This window comes from Gossypium raimondii, chromosome 1 (assembly GCF_025698545.1).
Source record: "Gossypium raimondii isolate GPD5lz chromosome 1, ASM2569854v1, whole genome shotgun sequence".
Taxonomy (NCBI): Eukaryota; Viridiplantae; Streptophyta; class Magnoliopsida; order Malvales; family Malvaceae; genus Gossypium; species Gossypium raimondii.
In genome coordinates, this window is record NC_068565.1 from 6,519,180 (window position 1) to 6,534,661 (window position 15,482).

Sequence of the window (15,482 nt, forward strand, 5' to 3'; positions counted from 1 at the left end):
AATATTTTGGTTCAGTTAATTTTTTAAATTTCAATTTAATTAACGGTTAAAAATTAAAAATTCGGTTAATTTGATTAGTACTAGTTTGATTCAGATTAACCGATTAATTAACCGTTTGAACACCCCTACCTGATTCCACGACTGAATAAGGAGTATAAATATCATTAAAAAAATTAAATATTTTTAATTATATTTTAAAATATAATTATTTTATTTATAAAAAGCCACCCACTTCATATAAACAAATCTCTTTAACCTAAAATTTTATGAAAAAAGAAACTAAGATTGGGCCCAAACATATGTCTCTCCCATGAACCTTGCTTTAGTACATGTTTTGAACAAAGCTTAAAAAAAGCCCAACAATGGTTCTCCAAAACTCGATGGCCTTATTATTATCCTTTCAAAAATAGAGGCCCATGTTTTATTATTGGACTATTTTTTACGTCGTTATAATCCCCAACCAATGGGATTAAAGACCACAAAGACGCAGCAAATGGTGACAGGCAAATGGATGATGTCGTTTCCACTGTCAAGTCATTCCTTGGACTTTTCAAAGTTACCCAACGTTTTAGTTAGCTTGTTCAAAGGTGTCATTCAGGGGAGGTTCATTCCCATCTAATTTAATCTGGATTATTATTTAACAATAAATTATTAATTAGATTTTAGATATATACATAAATGTTGGGTTTTTTTTTCATAATTTAATATTTTTTAAATAGTTGAATTGTTGATGGAAAATTGATTTATTCTCTGAGTCGAGAGTCGGAAAAATAGGAGAATAGTGTAGAGGAGAATGGAAGCTTAGTATGTTAGGGTTTTGAGAGGGGAGAAGAGTCTCCTTTCTATGTTGTATCTTGGAGGCATTTCAGTGGCTTTTAGGTGGTCCTCTCTCCAGAAGAATGCATATATTAATAGTGGGTGGCCTAATCAAGTAGTTAAGGATGGGTGGTTCCCCCTCCCCCCTTCCAATTAGTGATGCAAGGCATGCTAGTAGTCGATTATTGAGTGATCGTCATGACTATTTAAGGTGGAGGGTCATTCGCGGTTGCCTCTCCGTCTGTTTTTCATGGTGCTACATGTCTCAATCAGATAACAATTTTCCTCCCAATTGAGATATGGGTTATAAAGTGACCAGCTTGGAAGAGCCATCAATGGTAGAGTTTTAATTTGATTTTGAATTAAGTAATTTGAAAATTAATGATAGTTAAAATAATATATTTTTCTAAATTCATCTACTTAAAAAATTTAAGTATGATCATCAAGATTTCAAAATTAAATCGATGATCGAACCGATCATACCACCATTTTCTAGTTTAATCAGTCCGATAAATTTAATTAAATAAATTATTAAAATAAAAAGATAAAAAAATAGTCCGATAAAATTAATTAAATAAATCATTAGAAATGAGTACCCACAGGGTGTAAAAAGAAAAAGAAAAGAGATAAGGTTTATTGTTTTTTCCCCAGAACTAAACCAATGAAAGAAAGTGAAATACAGTGTGCCATTAATGGTTAATCCACAGATCACTATCAATAAATAAATTTCTTTTTCCTAGCTGCAACATCAGGTTTTACCAAACCATGTCCTACTTTTCCCAATAGTTTAACATTTTAATACATTAAATCTTGAAATTCATTGAGTTTGAGCTCATCCACTTAAGGTGTTATTTTGCTTCTGGAAAATCAACAAAAAAATCTCAATAACCTCAACTACTAGTCAAATTAGATAGAAAAGGACAAAAGAAGCCCTCAATGATAGCAGCTAGGAAAAGAAAGCAGCAGTTTTCCACATTCAGACAAAATATAATAATTGTTGTCAGTAAAATAACTAAAACTAAAGAAATTTCAGAACAAGATAAGAATACATTGGGGTCCGAGAATCCTTATCCATCACCAGTTTAACTTTTACTACTTCCATTTAATGATTCACAGTATAAATGGTGATTCAACCCTTCAAACTCCCATCTCTACTTCCATTTCATCTGCCATCAATTTGCTCTGAAGATCATGTTGGCTATTTTTCACAAGGCATTTGCCAATCCACCAGAGGAGCTGAATAGTCCAGCTTCTCATAAATCTACCAAGAAGCCTAAACAGCCTGAAGAAACCCTAAATGATTTCCTATCTCATCACCCTCACAACACTTTCTCCATGAGCTTTGGCAACGCTGCTGTTTTGGCTTATGTCCGCCATGAACGTGCTGCTTCAGTTCACCAGAGGTAAAGTTTTGTATGGAAAATTAATTGCTGGTATTATTATGAAAGAAAAGATATCAATAGTTTACAGTTCTGTTTGCAGGTTGTTTTGTGGGTTTGATGACATATACTGCCTCTTCTTAGGGAGCTTGAACAATCTATTTATGCTGAATAGACAATATGGTCTTTCCAAAGGGAGCAATGAGGCGATGTTTGTGATTGAAGCATATAGGACGCTGAGGGATAGGGGTCCATACCCTGCTGATCAGGTTGTTAAGGATCTTGAAGGAAGCTTTGCCTTTGTGATCTATGACAGCAAGACTGGAACCGTGTTTGCTGCACTGGGGTCTGATGGTGGGGTGAAGCTGTATTGGGGAATTGCAGCTGATGGCTCTGTGGTCATATCTGATGATTTAGATGTCATTAAAGAAGGGTGTGCCAAATCCTTTGCTCCTTTCCCGACTGGTACTTAACAGGCTCTTTTTTTTTTTGTTTTTTTGGTTGAATTTAGTTAACCTAAGAAAGGATTGATTGGGGATGTTTGTGTGGGTTGCAGGATTCATGTTCCACAGTGAAGGGGGGCTGATGAGCTTTGAGCATCCAATGAACAAAATCAGGGCAATGCCAAGGGTAGACAGTGAAGGAGTGATTTGTGGTGCTAATTTCAAGGTTGATGTTTACACTAGAGTTAATAGCATTCCACGAGTGGGCAGTGCAACCAATTGGACTGATCACTGGGATTCCCATTAAAGAGAGGGAGAAGCAAAATTAAACATAAGAAAGATGCCATGATTATGTTGTTCCAAAGCTCTAGACAAACACTAGGGTTTCTTCTGTTTTTCATCCTAGTTGTTGGTTTTCATTTGGGTACTTTTCTATGTTATATGTTGGTCGTGTTGGTTTAATTTCTTTGGGATTGTAAATAATGAGCAAATAACATACTTAAACTTATTATAATTTCAATCTTAATTCCAATTTATAAATGTTGTACCCAAATATCCAAATCAATGCGTTTGTGATCCAAACTGACCTTTGGTCCCAATAGATATTATGATTTTCCAATTTAAACATTCTCATTATTTCACATCCCAATCAATTCCAATTAATCATGATCACACTTCCGGAAAACATCATCATCATTCCACATTACAATCCGTTCCAATTAATCATGATCACATTTCCGATTTTAATTTATGTACTTACCTTTAACTTAGTGTGGTGGTTGTTCAACTCATTCTTTAATAATGAGATTAAGGGTTTAATTTTTGCCCATATAATAGAATATATTTCATGACTAGTTAATTGTAAAAGATATGTGATTTAATTGTAAATGTATTAAAAAATTTAGAGTAAACTATGTTTTTAGTCACAAAATTACATGAAAATTTTTAGTTAAATCACTTGGTTGTTAAGTTTTTATTTTTTCTTTTTAAAGTTCCGCAAGTGAACTCCTATAGATGTTCGATGATCAGGGTGGATCAGAATCCATCAACGAGTAGAACGTATCTTATATCTAAGTCGATCTAACAGTTAGTGTCGAAAATTAGAGAAAAAAGTTATTTAAATTTTAGTTCGTGATGCCTAAGCCGTTTCATAGAAAAGAGACTAAATTGTAGAAAAGATTTGGTGTTTAGAATATAAACATAGAAAGTTATATATATCATCAAATTTAACAATTCAATAACTTAACTGAAAACTTTTGAATAGTTCGATAATTAAATTATAACTCCTTTAAATAAATGATCAAAATAAAAATTTATTCATAATTTAGTATTTAATAATATTTTAATTCATCCAAAAAAATTTATGTAAAAATCTTTTTAAAATTTAGAAATATATATAAAATAAAAGTGAATCTTAAAAAGAAAATAAAAAAGAAGAAGAAAAAACGCATGATTGGCAATGGGCCAGTAATACTCTCTTTCAGCCCCCAATTCCTCACTCGCGCTTCGTTTCGCTTCTTGTAATTTCCACCAATGCCCGGGAGTGACCCGATACCCGACCCGGAAACCCTACAACCCGGCAATGCCATTGATCTCGACGGTGAAGATTACGATGACGATGAAGACGACGCTATTGAAGAAGACGATGAAGATGAAGACGAAGACGAAGAAGACGAAGATGAAAACGACGACGTCTTGTTTGAACCCGCCACTCCCCGCGCGGTGAAGCTGAAAATGGACACACTAGTCCGACGTATGTTGACCGGCCCCGTTCCGATTCACGTTCACAACGTGATCATCACAGGGAACACGAAGACCAAAGGCTACATAATCGAATCCCAGGCGTCAGAGGCTTTGAAGAAAGCCACCACGATGCAGGACCTGTTGCGAGCATCGGACGCTGTGAATTCGCGGCTGAAATCCCTCGGTCTCTTCGATTCGGTTGCGATCACGCTCGATTCAGGTCCGGCGGAGATTCCCGGGAGCGTCAACGTTATTATTAAGGTCGAGGAAGCGAGGAATCGGGTATCTGGAGAGATTGGAGCTTATACGAATGCTGAGGTACATTTGCTTAGCTTTTCTTTTGCTGGTGATTGAGTTATTCTGAATATATTAATGTAATTGGGTAGAATTTTAGATAGAAAAGGCGATAAAAATTATTAAAATTGTTTCTTTCCTTAGAAAAAAAAATGCTTGCCGTTGCATTTTAATTGGGATAAAAGAGCCAAATTTTGGTCTAAACTAAGGTAGAAGTAAGCTTAAGCTCTTAAATCTTAAAATTTAGGTCTTCTGAGTTTGGTGTTGAGATGTGTTACAGAGATTGAATGAGTGTTGCTGCGCCTTAGTATTACTCAACAAAAACACCTCAGACTTATCCAGGGGAGGCCCTTTCAATCAGGCGTGCGCCTAGGTGCGCTTTTTTGTAAGGCGATAGGCGTGTAATAAAGGCCCGGCTGATTGAATTCCTCTTTAAATCCTTTCATTTTTCACTGTTTTCATTTCATATTCCGTTTACCAGTAAGAAAGGGATCATATCGAACTCTATACTTCTCAATGTATGAGCATTCAACAACAGACACTGACCAAAAGGATATCATGTATAGTGACCAATAGAAAAACTGCATGTTTCATAGATAAACTAAACCACACTTTAGAGTTTACTATATATCTTAAGCTTTGTATATTATATACACACACAGACTTGTAAAAAGTTAACTCATGCATATATGTATTGCGCTCTACTTCACTCGGGCTAGCACTTTTTGTTGCACCTTGTGTCTGAGGCAATGTTAGAGTTCTGCTGCCTAGTGCGCTTTGTGCCCTTGACAACACTGTTCAACAACAAACATTGACCATAAGGAAATCATGCATATTGACCTATAAAAAAATTGCATGTTTCATGGATAAACTAGATAACATTTTAGAGTTTACCATATATCTTAAGTTTTATATATATACACGCACAGACTTGCAAAAACTCATACATATACGTATTGTGCTTTGCTCCACTCAGGCTAGCGCTTTTTTTTTTTTTTTTTGTCTTGCACCTGAGGCAATATAAGGATTCTAGCACCTTGTGTGCGCCTTGTGCTGTTGACAACACTTGAATCTGGATTTCTGATTTAGTCTTATTGTAAAATTCTTACTTTGTGATATGCTCACTCTTTAGCATTTTCTTAACCATTCTAGTTTGGGAATTCTTAGCTAATTTACATTTGCAGAAGGTTACAAATAAAAGAAACATATGTTATGGAATATGTATATATTGCTGTATTTCTGTTTTGTTGAATTATAATTGTCTGATCTTTTTGTAGGCTAAATCTTCCTCAGTTGAAGGATCCATCAAGTACAAGAATTTGTTAGGGTTTGGGGATCTATGGGATAGTTCAATTGCTTACGGGTTTGACCGCACAGCAGAGGTAAGTGCTGGTGTATATTTGCCCAGATTGAAAACGTTGGTAGCTCCTGTGACTGTTCGTGCATACTTGTTGACCCAAGATTTGCTGACCTTTTCTTCTTACAAAGAGCGTTCCGTTGGACTTTCTGTTGGCTTATTTTCGAATAGATTTCACAACTTGGAGTACCACCTTGCATGGCGTCACTTGATAGATCCATCTCAAATGACCTCATCTGTAAAGATGCAGCTTGGACATGATTATCTTTCATCCTTGAAGTATACATTAAAAATTGACAAGAGAAACTCTCCTGTGAGGCCAACTAAAGGATATGCTTTTATTGCTAAAACTCATATTGGTGGCCTTGCACCTGATAGTCAAAGCTTAAGATTCCTGCGCCAGGTTTGATACTAAGCATGGACTTCTTATTGCAGGTTAAGTTGAATGTATTTTGTCATACTGTTATCAGTTTGGAGTTTAGGCTTTGATGTAGAATAGCTTTTGTGTGCTATGTTTTCATGTGAAGTAGACGGAAGAGTGTTAGGCTTAGGAATTATTATCTATCCTTGTATATGCATGTTCTTTTATTTGTGTTCATGAACTCCATATTTTTATTCGAAACCTTCAGGAAGCTTATTTCTAGAAGTGTGAGCATTAATGGTGCAATTGACTGCTAGATGGAAGTTTAGTGCAATTGACTGCCGGATGGAAGTTTTGGTATTGTGGGGCTTTTCTTCTTTAATGTGCTAAGTTAGTTTATTTTTATGAGGAAATAATGTCTTATTTTGTTTCCCTTGATGTGGAATACTGGCTTTGCCATTTAATTACTGGCATAAAAGCATCTTATCTAGACTCAGCTTATCTTTCTGGGTTTCTAGTATCTGAATTTTGTGTATGAATACAAATGACCATGTGAATTTGCCACTGTTTTTCATGATTATATTTGGTTTCTTTTTGTTGTAGACCTTTCATGTGATCATTGTTGTTATATACACTAGCTGTTAGCTATTGTACTATTTTGCTGTCAATTTACTTTTACAACTCACCTGATTTTCTAACAGGAGTTTGATCTTCGATGTGCTATCCCTCTTGGATTTTATCATGCAGCTCTTAATTTTGGGATTTGTAGTGGTGTTATTTTTCCATGGGGGAGTGGGTTCTTAAACAGGACTACATCCATACCAGAAAGATTCTTCTTAGGTGGCAATCTATCTCCAGTTTGTGCTTTAGGAGGGCCAAAAGCATCATGGGGATTTAAGACAAGGGCAACGAGTCCCTATGAACCTAAAAGACAGATTGATGATGAGAACGCTGATGTGGCTAGTAGGGATTCTCTTGGAGGAAACTTTACTGTTACTGCTCTAGCAGACCTTTCATTTGACCTTCCAACTAGGTGGTTTAGAGAAAGGGGAATCCATGCACATGTCTTTGCTTATGCTGGAAATGTTGCCATGTTAACAGAGAACGAGTTCCGAAGTTTCTCCATGCAGAAGTTCATAGGCTCATTCAGAAGTTCAGCTGGAATTGGCGTTGTCATTCCTACAAACCGATTTCGCATGGAGGTTAATTTCTTTGGCCCTTCTATTTAAAATTTTAAACCTAAGCAGCAGAGAATTGGATATAAAGAAAACGAATGGCTTAGAATTCAAAATGTGTACATTTCTATTAGCTAACTCTTTTAGGTTTTTGATTGTCATTTTTGACATGGTATATGTGCCGCTGACATCCTTGATTCATTTGCCAGCTTAATTATTGCTACATACTGAAGAAATTTGCTAATGACCATGCTAAGGCTGGCTTTTGGCTAACCTTTTCTCGGCCATCGTAGAACGTTACTTTTCTGCTAGGTTGGCATCTAGTAACATTGGTTTCGCACGGTATTACACTGAAGCCTGCCATTTGAAGCAGTTAAGTTATTTGGAGACCTGGGCAGTTCTGCTTCTTCAACAGTTACTCGTGTTTCCCCTTTTTACCTCAATAATGGGAGGGATTATAACTGCATTTCGGTGATAGAACTGATAGGTTTGCTTTGGTTACTAATGACATGGTTTTCTTTTGGGAGCATTACTCTTTCTTTCCTCATTTGTCCAGATATCTTGTTTATCATTGTGTTATGTAACGTTTCGATGGCCGGTTTGTACGGCTTTGGATAATGATTTTATGTTGTTGAGCTGAAAACAAAGGAATAAATAGAAAGAATCCCTATTGTTTTTGCTGTAAAGGTTTTTTTTTTTTTGGAATGCCATAATTTGATATTTATGCTGAAAATTGAAATGAAGTGAATCCATGTGAAGGTTCTTCAATAATAAACACACCACCATTTATACCATACAATTCACAATCATTAGATTAGATGAATTAACTGCTATTTAATAAATTGAAAATTTTACTTAAGACTTTTCTTTTTCTTTTTGACTTAAATTTAACTCCTCAAAAGAATCGTATTTGATCATTAATCTTTTAGAAAGAGTTGAGTTATTATTTTTAATAAAAATATCGATTAAAACATTAATTTTAAACATAGTAACTTGAATGGTAATTCATGTTAATTTTATAAGACAAATAGTATTATGCCATTATGAAGTGCATGTGAGTGTCATGAAAATTAATGTTTTAGTTAGCATTTCGTTAAGAAAATGATTTGACACTTTTGAAAAGTTAAATGATTAAATTTAATTAAAAGAAAGAAAAGAATAAAGTCTAAATTGACAAAAATGTAAACATCAAGGGTTAAGTTTACCATTATACTATTATTTTATTTGGTATAGTTTTGAATAAAAGTTAAATATAAAAATTTGAATATCTAATAATTTAACAAATAAAGAAGAGATAATTGATTTCAAATATATTGTTTTAAATAAAATTAACTTTAACATTTTCGGCCTACTTATTTTATTCAATATATGGATTTTGAGATTTTTAATCTCTATTTTATAATTTAAGGGATTGATTGAATTATTATCCTCAGTTCAAATTCTGTTGTGAAATTATCCCATACTCTTTACCATTTCCATTAAACTTCCTATTAACTGTGTATATTTTTATTTTACATTGTAAATCATGGAATTTTGATTTAATCAAACTATATCATTTATTTTAATTATTAACAACTTAACTCACTTACAACAAATAATATTAAATTATTTTAATGAAATAACTAAATCCGCATTCCTATTTTGTATGCTTTTAACATGTCAATAAATTAACCTAATTGAAATTTTAAATAAAAAATTTAGATTTATTTTTCGAAGTTCGTTTAGATAACAAGATATAGAGTTTTATCTTTTCTTCTAGTGCCCATAATAATATTAGGATAATTATTAGATGAATATTAGATATTAATGTTACTTTAAAATTAAGAGAAAATATTTGGTACAATCGCTAATTAAATTTTTAGATTCCGTGGATTAACAAGTTTTTAGAAAAGGAGAAGAAATGTTTTAAAATGGGATTTCAGCAACTAAATTTGTTGGATGAATTTCATTTGTTTTTTACTTATACAAGTTGTGACAAATCAAATCGACTTATGACTCATTACAACGTGTTTAGGTGAAAATTTATATTTGAATATAAAGTTTATAGCAAAACCCAAAACCCTTAAATGTAAATCATAAACCTTACCCTAAATCGTATAACCTAAATTTCTTTAACTTCCATCTTAAACAAGTAATCCAAACCTTTAAATTAGGAAAAAAGAAGACTCCAAAACACAAAACAAGAATCACGAACCAACTTTTTAAATTTTAATATTTATATAAATTTATTGATAACAAAATTAATTACAAAATATGATTCAATTTAATTATGGCTCCCTACCGGATTTTTGGTCTAACTTTTGATCCCATTGAAGACATTGATACTAGGTGTGGTCTACATTTTGGTTGACTGTCCCTGAGGTCTATTTCATTGTATATTCTAATTGGTTGAGATCGACTTTTTGAATCTTCACATCGTTTTAATTTTGACACAATTTGTAAATCTTATGTTGCTCTCAACACTCCTCATCATGGAGTGATTAAAACTCATATCAAATTCTATAGACATTATCAACATATATATTTTGTGCAATAGATGTGAACCTTATTTCGTGCATCAACAATGTATGGACATGGGTATTGTAGCACTTACAAGTGCCTAGCTACATTCACATCGCTCCTCATTTAGATTAACTTTAAATGACCTTGGTGGTATTTATCGTATTGGATCAATTAATTCTTCAACCATATATGTGTTATTTAAATGAGAGAATTCAATGTCAAGAAGGTATTGGTAGTGTTCATAAAATATTAAGGTCTTAAAATTTAAGGATCGAAGTTCAAGCCCCATCTATTATTATTTTAATAATTAATTATTTAGACTAGGAAATTTGTCCGTATATAGTTTTCTTTTTCTTTTTTTGTTTTGAATTAAATTAGAATTCGACCATTGGTTTTATTATTATTTTAATATAAAATATTTCTTTTATAATTGATTAATTATATTTTATAATTAAATATGCAAGACTAAATTCTTTAAAGCAAGAACATGATTAAATCATATCAAGAAAGGAAAACCGTGTGAATGTTATATATGAACTTTAATTTTGTATAATTTTATATATAAAATTTTGTTTTAATTCAATTTTCACAATTTACTCACATAATTATTGATATAATATCATTTTAAGTTTATATATTATATAACAAATACTTATATTTACCCAATATAATGAAGTATATATTTTTAAAATATGCATAATTGAATCAAAATCAAAGTTCTTATATATATATATATATATTAATCACAATTAAATTTAATGTGTATCATTAAATCAAATTAAAATTAATGTATCCAATTGTAAATTAAATTATACATGATAGGGCAAAATTTTCGAAAACAATGAAAATTCAACCCTCCATCACCATCAGTCTGTTAATTAAACTGATATTATAATCTTAAGCATCATTTTTTGAACTTTCTAGAAATCTTTTAGTAATTTGTGCAGCAGCTGCTAAGGGTTGGATATTAGGCTTTGGATCATTAGCTTCAAACTCTTCCTTCACAGCATAACCGATGTCTGATCTGATAATGCATGAATCACTGGTTTTCTCAATGATGTCAAGTCGAACAATTTGAACCGAGCAACCAATTGCTAGACACCCTCCTTCCAATCCCTTTGCCACTTTCACCTTCTTTTCATCATCAATCTTAATGAATCTTTCAGTATAGCTTGAGTTGCCTGGTTAGATTGATATAAAAAATGGGTTTTAAAAAGACTTGATCATATACTAACTTAGGGAAAAAAGAAGGGAATTGGTAGAATATAGAGTACCTGGAACAAAAGTGAGTTTGAGGATAGTTCCAACACCACCATCACCTTTCAAAACTTGAACACTTTGGATCACAGTTTTGAGCTCTCGAGCAGTAAGCATGGAAATCCCAAGGTGCCTATAAAGCTCCCAAACCCTACTTGCTGCCACATTTACTTCAAGTTCATTGGTAAGATGCTTCAATTCTTTGAACTCAATTCCCATATAGCAAGAGAAAATAAGAAAGCAAATCAAAGAAACTTGCTTCAACATTTCTGCAATTCTGTGTTTACTTTTTATGGACTTTGGCTTGCCTTTCGAACCTTGGGTTAATAAGTTGTTAACCCTGTAAGAATGATATTCAATGGGTGCAAGTAACGGGGTTTAAATGGAGATGAGGATGGGCCAAGCTAAATGCATTAAATGTGCATGGTTTGATTGACAAGTTGAAGTCATTGATGATAACATTAATGCAAACCCAATAAGGTCAGGTCTGAAGTAGAACAGGTCTTGGCCAATAATAACGGCTGCTGTCTGCCTATTAAGTAAGCGGATAGAATTCATGAACCTTACGTTGTACAAGATCTCTCTTTTTGGGTTCATCAAAGGGATTATGAGATTCAAAACCCAGCTTTTTGACTAATTAATTCAAATGTTTGTTCGCATTTAGCTGAAGTTATTTAGATGTTACGAAACACCAAAATGAAATGATTGATATTTGATTATAATATTCTGCGTGTAATTTGTTGACACCCGAAGGAGTTTGATAAGAAAATTCAAAAGTTGTAATTTATTGAAAAGGTAAGAAGAATCTTAACTTAAGGCTTAATTAATTAATTAAACAAAGGTAAAAAATCCATTAATTTTTAAATTGATATATGATTGAATTGGATTAAGAAAATGATTAAATTAATTTTTATAATTTTTTAATAATTTATTTGTTTTGAACAAATGGACAAGTTAAACCGGTCAAATCAGTAATCAGTGATCTAACCAATTTGACTATCAATTCGATCCCAAAACATTGAGTTTACCCCAAATGGATACATTTATTAGATTTAAGTTTTTTAAATGATTAAAATTTTAATTAAAGAACTCAATATCTATAGGTGTGAAGGTCTTTTTGTATTTATTTATTTATTTTTAGTACATGGTCTTTTTGTCTTTAGTAGGGTTAAAATTAGAGGTGATCATGGGTTGGGCGGCCCGGCCCGACGGCCCGCTCGAAAAATGAGAGGGTTCAGATAAAAATATAGGCCCAAAATATGGGTTTGGGCAAAAAATGAGGCCCGTTTAGAAAATGGGCTGAGCTCGGGTAAAACTTTTTTGGCTTGGGCCCAACCCGAATTATATATTAAATATATATAATTTTTTTTATGTTTAATCAAATATACTTTTTAATCAACTATATATTAAATATATACTTTTTTGGTGTTGTAAAATTTAATATGGGTCGGGCCAGGCCGGGTTTGGGCTTAGCAATTTTGTTTCGGGCCAGGCTTGGACAAATTTTTAGGCCCATATTTCAGCCCGACCCATGATCACCTCTAGTTAAAATCCTCAACAATGAAAATTAAATGCAAATAATCATATTAAATATGAGTACCAAGTAGACCTGATCATGAGTCGAGTCGGGTTTGGGTTGAGCCGATGCAAAATTTTAGGCCTATTTTCTCGGCATGGGCTTGGGTTGACCCAAAAAATGGGCTTAAAATTTTGTTCAAGTCCGACCCAAATTAAAAATGCTAAACTTGAGCCCAAACAGCTCGTATTAATTTTTTATATAAAAATAAATTTTAAAAAAATAACATATCAAATACACTAAAAATATTAAAATAAGTGTTCCTCAACAAATTGAAAATACATTAAAAAATTCTTTATACTTAAAATAACACTAAGATAATCTTAACTTAGTAAATAAATACCTCTAAAATAGTAACGAAATTAACAATAAAAAAAGAGTCATACAATATCAAAACAATAACAACAAAATAGTAGTAATCTAATAGCAAAACAACAACAAAATTTTTAGGCTAATTCGGGTAGGCTCGTGCCAAGAAAATCTTACTCGACGCTCAGCCAGTTTAAAAAACGAACCTTATTTTTTGTCCAAACCCATTTTTTGGACCTATATTTTTACCCAAACCCTCCCATTTTTTAGGTGAGCCTTTGGGCTTAAACAAGTGACCCGACCCATAATTAGGTCTAGTATCAAGGTCCTCTTACATTAGTTACAATTTACACTATTAATTGTTTTATTTTAAAAAACCTAGCAGCAAACTTGACATTACAAGATGCACTTTTTGTACTTATCAATAATCTCTGGTCTATAGCGGCGTTTTTTGGAAAAGCGTCGCTAAAGGTTATGGTCTTTACCGGCGTTTGTAGGTAAAGCGTCGCTAAAGGTCACGACTTTTAGCGTCGATTATTTCTAAAAACGCCACAAAAGTTAGCGACGCGTTCAAACAAAAGCGCCGCTAAAGGCCTGTTTTGGTGTAGTGCAACTATATTACTAATAATAGAACCTTGACATTTATGGTATTGAGATGTTCTTCTAAAAAAACGTATTTTGATAAATAAATTTTAAAGATATTTATTTTGATAATTAATTAAAAGTTTCACTAGATTGAAAATAAAAGGAGCTCGTTTGTATGTATATATAAAATATATTTTATTAAGAAGGGTTGAGGGGAGCTGGGTCTTGAATACTCAGCGGAAGGTATTGCTCCTCTCAAGGGGTTGTCCCTTACGCTCTAAGGAAAGCCCAATCAAGTTCACGGAGTTTAGGCAGTGCCTCAGTTAATGTTGGTATGACTTGCAAGCTCGCGGGAGAGATGTCAACTTTGTTAGAAATTAATTACACTAGGCTAGAAATGCTAAGATAAGGCATATGAGTGTACTTGCAAGGGATAAAACCTTCCAAGTGGGACAATACCTTTCGTTGAGGTTTCAAGACTTAACTCCCCTTAACATAAAATGCGCATATTGTTAGAAATTAATTATGTAAAGTGCACATGTGGGGGATCAAATCATCAACCAAGGCCTTATATGCCTTACCTGGTTCCATAATTAATTTCTAATAATATTGACACTTCTCTTGTGAGCTTGTAGATCGTACCTACATCAATCGAAGCGCTCCCTAAACTTCATGACCTGGTTGAGCTCTCCTTGGAATGCGGGAGACAACTCCCCGAGTGGGACAATACTTTTCGTTAAGGGTCTGAGACTCAACTCCCTTCAACAAGAAGCTTGAAATCAATTATTATATTAAAAATATTATTAAAAAATATCGATAAACGAAACATCAAAATTAACCCATACCATAAATGTCGATATCAAAATTTTAAATTTATTTTTATAAATATATATTCATCTGTGATATTAACAATTTTAATTGTAAATATATTTTTTGGGGGTTAGTGACATAAATGACTCCTATACTTTAGGCTTTTTCTGATGTGGTACGAAATGATAAATAAAATTAAACTACAAGTACTTAATTGAACATTTTAAAAGTGTAGGTATCACCTACAAACAACACCCTAAAGTATAGGAGTCATTTATATCATTAACCCAATTTTTTCATGGTCTTTTTAAAATGAATGAAGTGGCATATTCTAGTATTATTAATAATTAATGAAATTGTAGAATGATTGGTGGTTGACTCATTAAGCATTTGAAACAATAGCTTGAATTGGTCCTTCAGAAACAAAATTAAAAAAAAAAGTTGACCACAATACTAGATAGCTTATTATTACATCATTTTTATTCTTGAGAAATACTTTTCTTTCTTCATTTTCCAGATATCTTATTGATCATGATGTTATTTGTTACATCCATGTTTAACTTGGGTGCCTTATTATTACATAATCATTTTATGTTCTGGAATTGTTTGAATGCCATAAATTTGATATTTATGCTGAAAATTGAAATGAAGTGAATCCATGTGAAGGTTCTTCAATAATAAACACACCACCATTTATACCATACAATTCACAATCAATAATAATGTTTCATCTATATTTGAGCAAGATTAAAATGAAAGTCATTTTAGAAAGGGAAAAATAATATCATTAAATAAAAGCAAAAGGTATAAAAGCTCATGATAAAAATAAAAATTAATTGAGCTCTTATAGAAAAAGTGTATCTAATACGAAAAAA

General features: G+C 32.6%; 3 protein-coding genes across 3 annotated transcripts; 2 read left to right on the top strand and 1 right to left on the bottom strand.

Annotated features, from left to right (window-relative positions):
- Window positions 1-1,884: 1,884 nt before the first annotated feature.
- Window positions 1,885-3,158, top strand: LOC105779323 (stem-specific protein TSJT1). The gene is made up of 3 exons (XM_012603075.2): window positions 1,885-2,219; window positions 2,299-2,660; window positions 2,752-3,158. Exons 1-3 carry the CDS (start codon window positions 2,008-2,010, stop codon window positions 2,943-2,945), a joined length of 768 nt encoding a protein of 255 aa, XP_012458529.1. The 5' UTR covers window positions 1,885-2,007; the 3' UTR covers window positions 2,946-3,158.
- Window positions 3,159-4,077: 919 nt separating this feature from the next.
- On the top strand, window positions 4,078-8,254 carry LOC105779333 (uncharacterized). The gene is made up of 4 exons (XM_012603085.2): window positions 4,078-4,699; window positions 5,953-6,435; window positions 7,095-7,595; window positions 7,778-8,254. Exons 1-4 carry the CDS (start codon window positions 4,172-4,174, stop codon window positions 7,859-7,861), a joined length of 1,596 nt encoding a protein of 531 aa, XP_012458539.1. The 5' UTR covers window positions 4,078-4,171; the 3' UTR covers window positions 7,862-8,254.
- Window positions 8,255-10,838: 2,584 nt separating this feature from the next.
- Window positions 10,839-11,655, bottom strand: LOC105787182 (norbelladine synthase). The gene is made up of 2 exons (XM_012613618.2): window positions 11,345-11,655; window positions 10,839-11,251 (listed from the first exon to the last, which is right to left on the bottom strand). The coding sequence occupies exons 1-2, from the start codon at window positions 11,592-11,594 to the stop codon at window positions 10,968-10,970; spliced, it is 534 nt and encodes a 177-aa protein (XP_012469072.1). The 5' UTR covers window positions 11,595-11,655; the 3' UTR covers window positions 10,839-10,967.
- Between the last annotated feature and the right edge of the window lie 3,827 nt (window positions 11,656-15,482).

Bases quoted from the DNA above. Each gene is read 5' to 3' on its own strand.
- LOC105787182 (XM_012613618.2), bottom strand. From the start codon at position 11,594: ATGTTGAAGCAAGTTTCTTTGATTTGCTTTCTTATTTTCTCTTGCTAT. The intron at 11,252-11,344 runs GTACTCTATATT...CAATCTAACCAG, and splicing joins CAAACTCACTTTTGTTCCAG to GCAACTCAAGCTATACTGAA.
- LOC105779323 (XM_012603075.2), top strand. From the start codon at position 2,008: ATGTTGGCTATTTTTCACAAGGCATTTGCCAATCCACCAGAGGAGCTG. The intron at 2,220-2,298 runs GTAAAGTTTTGT...TTCTGTTTGCAG, and splicing joins GCTGCTTCAGTTCACCAGAG to GTTGTTTTGTGGGTTTGATG. The intron at 2,661-2,751 runs GTACTTAACAGG...TGTGGGTTGCAG, and splicing joins CTTTGCTCCTTTCCCGACTG to GATTCATGTTCCACAGTGAA.
- LOC105779333 (XM_012603085.2), top strand. From the start codon at position 4,172: ATGCCCGGGAGTGACCCGATACCCGACCCGGAAACCCTACAACCCGGC. The intron at 4,700-5,952 runs GTACATTTGCTT...ATCTTTTTGTAG, and splicing joins GAGCTTATACGAATGCTGAG to GCTAAATCTTCCTCAGTTGA. The intron at 7,596-7,777 runs GTTAATTTCTTT...TTCATTTGCCAG, and splicing joins CAAACCGATTTCGCATGGAG to CTTAATTATTGCTACATACT.